At 19.0% G+C, this 10,854-nt stretch overlaps 2 protein-coding genes across 2 annotated transcripts, besides 5 other annotated features; both read left to right on the forward strand. All coding sequences in view use genetic code 6, as the record gives it.

The window, feature by feature from the left end:
* The first annotated feature begins 153 nt into the window (after positions 1-153).
* Positions 154-208: a microsatellite.
* Positions 154-209: a microsatellite.
* Positions 204-279: a microsatellite.
* Positions 239-291: a microsatellite.
* Positions 292-418: 127 nt separating this feature from the next.
* Positions 419-2,628, forward strand: IMG5_171400 (hypothetical protein; the record flags this gene model as incomplete). Its single annotated transcript, XM_004029817.1, has 1 exon — positions 419-2,628. A coding segment is annotated over one exon (1,869 nt), but the record flags the coding sequence as incomplete, so codon positions are not given.
* A 52-nt stretch (positions 2,629-2,680) lies between these two features.
* On the forward strand, positions 2,681-5,987 carry IMG5_171410 (hypothetical protein). The gene is made up of 2 exons (XM_004029818.1): positions 2,681-2,782; positions 2,835-5,987. The coding sequence occupies exon 2, from the start codon at positions 2,842-2,844 to the stop codon at positions 3,889-3,891; it is 1,050 nt and encodes a 349-aa protein (XP_004029866.1). The 5' UTR covers positions 2,681-2,782; positions 2,835-2,841; the 3' UTR covers positions 3,892-5,987.
* Positions 4,034-4,080: a microsatellite.
* Positions 5,988-10,854: the final 4,867 nt, after the last annotated feature.

Genomic DNA, 10,854 nt, shown 5'->3' on the forward strand with positions numbered 1-10,854 from the left:
TTTTAATCTAAAATAATTAAGTTACTATATAGCTAAATAAAGCATCCGGAATATTATTACTTAAATTAATCCCTTTGATTATATCAATGTTTAATGCGAAATTATTCATTTTTTTAAAAAAAAAGGAAAATAAATTAATATTGGTTAAGTATCAAAATAAATAAAAAAGGAATAAAAATAAAATAAGAAAAATAAAAAATAAAAAAAATTTGATAAATATATTATAAAAATTGTAATAATATATATATATATAAATATATATATAAATATATTTATATATAATATCATATAATTTTTTATTATATATTTAAAATTGTATTATTTTTAAAAAGATTATTAAATATTTTTTTTAAGTTTTAAAATTCTTTTTTTTATATTTATTAATTAATTCATGTATATTTTTAATTTTTTTTTGTTTATTTTTTTATAATTTAATTTTCAACTTTAGTTAGTTTAACTTCTTTTTCTTATAAATTCAAATTAATATTATTTTTCTTTTAAATAGCTTCTTACAAAAGTCCTAGTTTTGCCCATTTAATTGCTATTTTTATTTTACTTTACAAAATTATATCATTTTCATCATTCAATTTTTTATTTTTTACTTTATTTTTTTAATCAATCCATTTTTATAATTAATTTTTGTTTTAATTCTATTCATAAACTTATTTTGTTATTTATTATACTATTTATATTTCATTCTCTTAGTTGATTTTGCCCAAAATTTAATTATATTCTTCAAATCTGTTATGTTATTATTCTAATTAATCCATTAAATAATGATAGTCTTCTGCATTTTAACAGACTTAACTATAATATTAAGCTAAGATATCTTCTATATAATTTACATGTAATTCATAGAAATAAAAAAGGTCCTTATTTTTCTTGTTCGCATATAATAATTATTAATTAAAGTTTCCTAAATACATAAGGGTGTATATAGAAATGAAATTTTAGCATAAGTTATTTTATTAGTTAATTAAAGAAATCCTTTTTTTTTGAAAAATCGTTAAATTATTTTCGCCGAGTTTATTTTTTTAACAAAAATCGGTAAATAATTATTATTATTTTAATCATTTAATTTACTATAAACAACATTATATTTTTTTAAAAGATTGTTTTTTTAAAAAACAAGTTTTTTATCTAAAAAGTTTTCCGATTTTAAAATTTGTTCCCAATATTCATGTTTGTTTAAATTTTTTTCTATAAAAAGATTTTGGTTTATTTATATTTGCATTTTTTCTAATTCGGTTTATAGTTTTTTATTGGGATATTCTATATTTATATATATGAATTTGATTAGATTTAAAAATTTGTTATAAAAATAATCTTTTCTATAAGAAAAATCTTATGTTTCTTATATTTTTTGTATATAATATAATAATTCAGATATTATATTCAAATGGTCTTCTTCATTTTCATCTTTTACTATTTCTATGTAAGAATTAATAGAATTATTTTCAACTTATTAAAGGAAAAAAGTATATTCTTCAGGTAAAAATATAGATAAATTATTTTTTAAAAAAGAATAAGAAAGGATACATTAAATAATTGAATTTATAATCTTTAAGAAAATATATTAACTTTTAAGATCTTTAGCATATATATCGAGAATTTAAATAAGGCTTTTGGAAGAAGAAATAGGTTTTTGGAAATTTCGATATTAAGAGAGAAAAAAAGAGAGATTTTATTTTAAAAATATTAGTTTTTTTTTCGATTATAAAAATATAAATTCAATATATTCTTAATAATTTAAAAATTTTAAAATAAGGAAAGCTTTTTCGTAATTTTTGAGTTATTTCAAAGGAGAATAGGCTTCTTTTTTTAATAATTTAAAAGCCGTGTTTAATAAACAATTTCTTATTTGTAAATTTTCTTAAAGAGTAATTATTTCATGGTTATGGTTTTGGAGAATATATAGGGTTGTAAAAAGAAACTTTTTAGTAATTTTAATGAATTATTTTTTTATTTTTAAGGCGTCTTTTTGTTTATATTTTCCGTAGAATTTACTCACTAAATGTACGTAATATGATATATCTTCATCTTCATTTGTTATTTGGTTTATTTCTTGTTTATATGTAAGGGCTTTATGGTAAAATTGTGTTTTGTGGAGTTTATATAATGGATTATTTTTGGAATATTATTTATATTCATTTTATATATTTTCGCCTTTTAAATTTTAATAATAATTAATTTTAAAAAGCTCTTAGCTTTCATTAATTATTAGTTTTGAAAAAGATATGTCCAATTATTTTTGTATTTAAATAAAAATTAGATTAAAAATAGATTGAAAACTGTCTTTAAGAAAAGAAGGAATATTATTTTTAATTTTGAGTTTAATTAGTTTACCCAAAGTCTTATAGAGGGTATAAAAAATATATTAAATGGCAGCTTTTAATGGAATAGAAATAAATTAGCAATCTAGGTCTAAAACAAAGCATTTATTTTGTTTAAAAAAATATTTATTTTAATATATGAAATCTATTATTTTATTATCTTTTGATACACAAACTCTATAATAACCAAAATTTAATAAAATTTAATTTTTTTATAAAAAAGAGAAAGAACGAATTCCAAAAGAAGATAATAAAGCCTAAAGGATAATATTTTTATTATTTTGTTTAGAAAAAGTTTATATTTTAAATAGATTTTAAATTATATTTTGTCCTATATTTAAGAAGTCTAAAAAAGATTAATTTTTTAAACTCTTTATTAATTAATTCCTTAAAAGCTCATTTTTTTCTAATTCAATAATTAAATGAAAATAAAAAGAATAAAAATCATAGTTTTTTAATTTATTTTCTTTTATTTTTTCTAAATTTTAATATTTTTTAAAGGAGGAAGATGCTTTTTCCCAAAAAATGCTAGATGTTAAAAATTCATTTTATTAGTCCCAAAATAAATGTGTTAATTCAAAAAAAGAGGGAAATTTTAAATTTTAGATTGATTCTGGTTTTTTTCTTAGATATTCATTTATGTGATCTAAACATAAAATACTGTAATTTATATCATATTCATCTTCAGGAATATTCAGAAAAGGCAAAGACTTAAAAGAAGGCAAAATAATATTATTTCCTTCATTTTAAACAGCTTATATTTGTGCAATTTTGTTCATATATTTATCTGATTTAGTTAAAAAAATCAACTTATGGTTAAAAAAATCCCCGAAATAATTAGTAAGTGCAAGTGCACTTTCATAATTTAATAAAAGAAGTATTTTTTTCCATAATCCTAAGGACAATAATCCCCTATAGACATAAAAAGGAAACGAATTGTAATTATTTTCAGGAATGTTTTAATATCTAAATTACAAGTATTACGGATGTATAATTTCTAGAATATTAGATAAAGCAATAGAAGCCAAAATACTTAAATTTTATTGCTTTTTAACGTATTATTTATTATAATAGTCAAATAAAGAATCATTCAGGTTTCTTGATTAAGTCGAATTTGGTGAAAATTTAAAAGCCAAACTCATTATATAATTTCCTGTTTTTTATGAAAGATCGTATTTATTACATATATATATACATAAACGAAAAACCTCAAATTTTTCTAAAGTTCAAAGTATAAAAATTATATTTTTTTAATTTATATTTGATAAATTTTCCTCTGATTTTATTTCTGTTAAGTACTTATTAGTTTAGTTTATTGAATTTATATAATTTATTATTTTTAGCATTTATTTATCAGTTATTTTTATATTTGGGCGCGTTTTTATTTAATGAATTTTTTAAATTAAGTCTTTTTATTGGAGTATTTATTATTTATTTTCTTCCAGTTAATTTATTCCTTGTTGTTAATTATCTTATTATTAGTTTTCTTCTTCTTATTCGTTTACTAATGTAAAGGAGATATCTGTTATATTGGTTTAGTCTTTCATTGATTAATTGAGGATAATTGAAATATTAGATTGTTATTTTTTTAATATTAACCATTCGTCATCAGGATCAAAGTTTGTTAGATGATCGAAATCCTATTGACATTATTATATAAAATCAAATGATAATTCATCTATTTTATTAGAAGAGTTTTAATTTTTATTTGATTTTTCCTCTTTTTTATCTTATTTTTCATTATTTTATTAATTATAATTGATATTGTCTTCAACTTCATAATATTAATTATTATTATTATGGTCTTCTTAATTTTTTTTTTTTTTTTCATCTGTTTTATTTTAATCAATATCTTCTTATTCATCTTCATTAACTTCAATTATTTAATCAGATTATTCTTTTAATTGATTATTATTTTTATTTTCTATAAAAGATATATCATCATTAAATTCCAAAATTTGCTAATATTTAGAATTATTTTCTTAATAATCTTGTTCTTAAGCTTCTTTAACTAGATCTTCCAAAACTAACGTAGCGTATCTTTTAATAATCCCATGAATTTATTTATTAGGCAAAAGAGACCTAAATTAAATAACGACTTCAAGAATTTAATGCCATTATTCAATATTATCTAAACATTCAATTGCTCTTAAAGGCTCTTTAATTTGAATAAAAAGTTCTGCCGCTTTTTGGTAATTTTCAGAAATATAAAAACTTTCTGCTGAGCTTTTTAAATTTCCAGACAATAAGTAAGATTCTGCTGCTTTTAAATAATTTTAACTGCTAAAAAAACATTTCGCAGCTTCTTCATATTTTTTAACTTTTAGGAAATATTCTCCTATTTATTCAAAGGTTTTTTAGGCTTTTTTTTTCTTTATTTCTAATTCTTATTAGATTTTAAGTTGGTCTTTTTTTGATATATTTGAATATTCCATAATTCCTTATTATAAATAATTTTCTTCTCTTTAAATTTCTTCAAGTTCTTCTTTTACTTATTAAGCTAAATATAAATTTTAGGCTTTTTCTAAAAATTCTTCATTACCACTTTTACTAAAACATAGAAATGCCTATTCAAAAAACCCGTTTTAAAGCATTTTTTCGCCTTGTTTTAGCCAATTTTCTTTACTAGTTTTTTAAAGGAATTTTTCTACAAAATTAGTTCCTTTAAACATTTCAACAGCTTTAAGTTTTAGCCAAAAAGATTCGATTGCTTATCGGTTTTTAGGTTTTTGGTCGTATATTAAAATCCTTTTTTTAGCTCTAGTTATGGATACATATAAAGCTTTTAATTCAATACATAAACCAGCGAAATCTTTACTGTTTAAAGATGATTTATATTAGGATAATTAATTTGTATCCAATTCCATATTTACTAACTCGATTTTTTGAGAATTAGGAAGCTTTATTCCATAAAAGGAGTCACTTTTAATCTCACTGTCTAATTAGGCTAATTTTTATAGCCTATTTTATCTATTAGTCGAACGAGTTTAAATTTCTTCTATTTTTAATTAATTTAAGCTAATAATCATATGCTTGGCATTCCAATTATCCATATAATTTTCGTATGAATATTATTCTTTCTCTGATTTTAGTTTTTTAAGTTATTCTTAATCTTCATATTCTTATTTTATAATTTCATTTCTTTCATTTCTAATTTATTCTAAAGCAATTAATCTTTATTAATTCTTTTCGTTTAGAATTCTCTCATGTTCATCGACGTCAATAATATTAGAACTGAATTTTAATTATCTTAAAATCCCATATTAATCAATTACATCAGAATCAGTAAAGAAATCAAAAATAATAACATCATCGAATTCTAGTCCTTTAGATTCATAAATAGTTAGACACAAAGCATGTTATAATTAAGCAGGTAATCGCTTTTTAGCTTCCTAATTTCTAACTAAAACAACTTAATTACAACCAAATTCTATATTACTTCTCTCACTTTTCTCTTCTCCAGTTAAAGCCCAAAATAATGCTTCTAAATCTTCACTTCCTATTATTAGTGGAATAGGTCCTTCTTTAGGAGATTATTCTTTCCTTAATCTATCTATAGTGGAGGAAAAGAAAAATTCTAAAATATCGATAATAGAATTTGCTAGAGTAAGAATTTGTCTATGAGTTCTAAAATTAATGTTTAATTGTTTTACATTCACATTATTCTAATTAAGCTTTTCTTAAAAAACAATACTTTATAGTGTACCAGTTCTGAAACTAACTCCTTAAGTAATAGTTTATGCAGTATCACCTGAATAAAATAATCCATGAGAAGATACAAGCTTTAATAATAAAATTATGTTTTAGGGAAGATCTTATACTTCGTCAACAAAAATATAATGTAATTTTTATAAATTACTCTATTAATATAATAATTATTTTAATAAATAATTAACTATATCCATTAAATCGTAACAATTTTCATTTTTTTTCCATTTTTCATATTCCTAAAGTATTTCATATAAAATCTGGACTTATCTATCATTTAAATAGGTATTCTAATATTTATATTCTTATTAAGTTAATATAAAATTTTATTTTAAGTAAGAAAGCTTATCTCCTTTAATATAAGAATAGATTTAAGTCCAAACGAAAGAAACATCGAAATGTTTTTAGTTTATAACTTTATTTTGAACTTTTTTCCAAAAAAATCTCTTAAAATATTCAAAGTCAACTTCATAGGACATTTTTTATTTTTCATTATTTATTATAGGCCCTTTTTTTTTCATCTTTGATTAATACTTTAATGTTTTCTGTAATTTATATTAAAGGTATTCTTTACTTTATACAAAAAAGGCATTTTAAAAATCTTCTTATTCGTAATTTTCCTCATCTGAAGATAAACACTTTATATTTTCAAAAATATCATTATAATTTTTATTAGATGTATTTTATTATTATTAATTGTCATTTTATTTATAAATATCATTAATATACATAGTTCCGCTTCTTTCATTATGCCAGGTATTTGATCCTTATTATCCTTTAATTTGTCCTTAAAAATTTCTTTTAAAAAAGGAATTTAAACTGATCCATCTATAATCATAATAAGCTATCTAATAGTAAGGAAAGTCGGAAAATGTTAAGGCATCATTTATTTTAGACAATTAAATAATTTACAGTCATTTTCTATTTCCAAAACTTTTTCGTTTTAAGATGAAATGTTAATTATTTTCTAGAGCTCGTCTTTATTATTTTTTGATTGTTATTTTTGTACAAATTCTTATTATAGTTTATTTAGTAGATTCTCATAATGTTTTTTTATTTCATGTCTTAAAACAGGAGATGCAGTTACAAAAATAGATCTTAAACTAGTCACATTATTATTGATTAAGTCTTTAATTTTCATTTTAGGATTTTCTTCTTTAATACTTCTAGACATTCTATATTTAAATAAAATATTCAATGCAAACATCCTTAATATAGAACATGTTGTTTTCCCAGTACCGGATCTTCCAAAACATAATATATTTCCAGCAGAACTGATTACATCTAATTATTCAGGAGTCAATTTAATATTTAGATTTGTAAAGCTTTATAAAAGTTTAACTATATTTGCCACATCGTGTAAATTGGTTAATATTTTGTTTATTTTGTCATTTGTTTGGTGTGGGTTTTGTATTCTTTTTTAAATAATAATATTTTCTTGGTCTTTTATTAATTCCCATTTTTAAGTTTTTTATGAGAAAAAATAATTTCGTTTTTCATCTTCAGTTAAGATTTTAGTTTAGAAATAGTTTAAGTGAAATTTTTTAAAATTTTAATTGAATATGTTTTCGTGTTTATTAAATTTGGATAATTATAAAGTGCTTTTGGAGAAATTATTTTCTATTATGAAATTATTATCTTCATTTATTTTTTAATAAAATAAAAGGTTTTTTTTTAATTTATTTCTTTTCGGAAATTCTTTGAGTTTGCAATCTTATTTATGATTTATTTAGAATTAAAATTTAATTTAATATTGATAAAATATAGAGTCTAAATAATAGTCTTTTGAAAGTTATTATTTTTAGATATTCTCAAAGTCTATTTCTGATATAATATCCATAAATACAATGCATTATTTATAATCTAATTTTATTATTTATTTATCTTATATTATAGGAATTTATTCTACTGTTAACATAAAAACTAAGTATTTTATTTTATGAAACTTTACTGCAAATAACATTTCAAATTCTTATTAACCTCGGAATATTATAGGATGTACAGTAAGATATTTTTCAATATTATTAAAATTGCCTTTTATTATAAAATTTATATAAGAAAAAATTAATAGTTATTATTATTCAGTTGATTTTAAAATTTTTATTTATATATCGCTTTAGAAATAGCAATTAAATACTATTTTGGGAAATATTTCATATTGTTATAGTACTTATTAGGCCGTTATTTTTAAATCTTTGATTTATATTTGTTTAGATTTTCGAGGTTATTTAAGTTTGGTTTTTTGAATATAATTTTAAAGGATATATTTTATTAATTAGTTTTGATTTAGATATAATCTCTCTTTTAATTAGTTAAATGTTTATTTGAAATATTATATTTAAGAATTAAAATAAGTTTAGTTAAAATTCATTTTTTTATATATATTTTTTTTTTATTTTGTGATGAATTTTAAAGTTGAAATATAATAATTAAAATATATTTTAATAAATAATTTTGTTATAAAAGAATTATTATAAAAAGGATTAAATTTATTTTATAAGGATACTTAAATAAAATTAAATAAAATAGAAAATTAATAAATATTAATATTTAAAAATTATCATTTGTAATTTAAATATCTATATTTTCTTTAAGCTCTTTTATTTTTTTTATCAATAATAATTTATTATTATTATTATTTTTTTTTTTTTTATTATATTTTATCATTTATATATATATAATTCTAATTTGCTTTTAATTTGTTTCCTATTTAAACCTTTTCATTTTAAATATTAGTTTTTATTTTTTCAACTTCTTTATTTTTTAAATCAAAATCAAAATCTCTGATAATTTATTATGCTTATTATTACATACCTAATCTGGACCATTTAATAGCAATTTTCATTTTACTTTATAATAAAACATCATTATGTATGATATTGTCTTTAATTTAATTATCTTTCATTATTCCCCACTCAACTAGATGACTTTTTTTATTTTTAGTATCATTAACTAGTTTAAAAATGGAATTATTAATTTTGGAGTTATCTCCTTCCAGTTTAATATTTTTTAATAAAGAATCAAATTCATCAAATTTTTTGTGTTATTATTCTAATAAATCCATCAAATAATGATAATCTTGTTAATCTGAATAAACTTTAGAATAATATTAATATAAAATATCTTCAATGAAACCTTCATTCACTTAATAAAATTCAAAAAGTTAACTATTTTATAAATTTGCTTATATAAGATTATTATTGAAATTTCGAGAAAAGGAAACCATTAATAATTAATTGAAATTATTAGAAAGTCTAGAATTTTATTTATTGAAATTTTATTTTTATTTTCTGAAAAATTTTTATATTATTTTTGCTGCGTTTATTTTTTAAACTAATTTTTATAGATAGAAAGTTCCATTTTCCTATATTATTTATTCCTCGAATAAAATCTCATATTAATTAAATTAATTATCATTTTCTAAAATCCAGTTTTTTATTTCTCCTAGATTATTAAAATTTTTCAAATCTAACAGATTTTACCAATAATAAGGAATTTCACAATTTTCATTATATTCGTTTGCAAATAAGTTCCAATCTATTAAATCAATTAATTAAAAAAGTAAATCTTCTAACTAAGTATTTACTTATTCAATATTCAAAAGCACAAAAATAACAATTTTAAGTAATTTTTTACATAAAAATGCATTTTAATTCAAATACTATTCATCTATTTTAAATATAAAATTTAACAAATCCACTATTGTATTTAAACTTTAATCTATTTATTTTTTCTAGTCCTTTTTTAATGTTTAAAATATTATTTAGGTTTAATTATGTTATAGATAATATAAGAAATCATTAGGTATATATATTTAGGATTTGTTAATTTAGTTTTAGTAAAAAAGAAGCAATTAAATAATCGAATTTTCTATTTTGGTAAATACATATTTTGTTTTGAGTGAAAGAAAATATTTTTCGAAAAATAATATTTAGTTTTGGATATTTTACAGTATATTATTTGTATTTTTATATTAATTATTTATTAAATTAATATCCAACTTCTTATCTTTATAAAAAGCATATTATATGTATTCTTAATAGTTAAGTTTTTAGAAAATGAGAATGGATTTTTCATAGTTTTTAATTTTTTTACTTTCCGTTTAGACTATTTGGTTTAAAAATTTAAAACCCAATTTTAATAAGAATTCTTTTTCGAAAAATACTAATTGATTTTTTTTATTTAATAAACTAACTAAAGTTTAAAACAATTTCTTTTTTGAAGTTTAAAGGTAGTTATTTGATATTCTTTTTTAAGAAGAATGATTTTTAGCTTTAAAAGTTTTTTAGTATTCCAAAAATTAAACCATTTCTCCATCTTATTGGCTTTCTTTTTATATTAAAGAATTTTTTTATTTTTATAAATATTCGTTTTTGTGATATTTGTATAAAGGATTTGTCTTTTTATATTTTTTGTATTCTGGTTTTATTTAGTGATTTTCTTTTCTTTTTAATTTGGTGTAATAATAACCATTCTCGTTCTTTTTTAATATATAATCTATTTTTTTTGAATTTTGCTTATAATTAAATTATAATATGAAGTTGATGATTCAGATAAAGATACTTATTAAATATTTTTTACTATTTTAAGTTTAGTTATTTATCCAATAATATTATATAATTTGTCTTATATATAAGGAAGGATATCTATTATATGAACTGATAATTTCTATATGTCTAAATCTATGAAATAACACTTATTTTAAAGATTATTTTTCAATAAATAATCTATTATTTGAGAATTATCTTTATCTATGCAAACTCTTAAAGTACCAAAATTACTTAAGATAGGATTATTTGGGGGTAAACGGATA

The sequence above is a fragment of the Ichthyophthirius multifiliis genome (assembly GCF_000220395.1).
Source record: "Ichthyophthirius multifiliis unplaced genomic scaffold scaff_1120509251262, whole genome shotgun sequence".
Taxonomy (NCBI): domain Eukaryota; phylum Ciliophora; class Oligohymenophorea; order Hymenostomatida; genus Ichthyophthirius; species Ichthyophthirius multifiliis.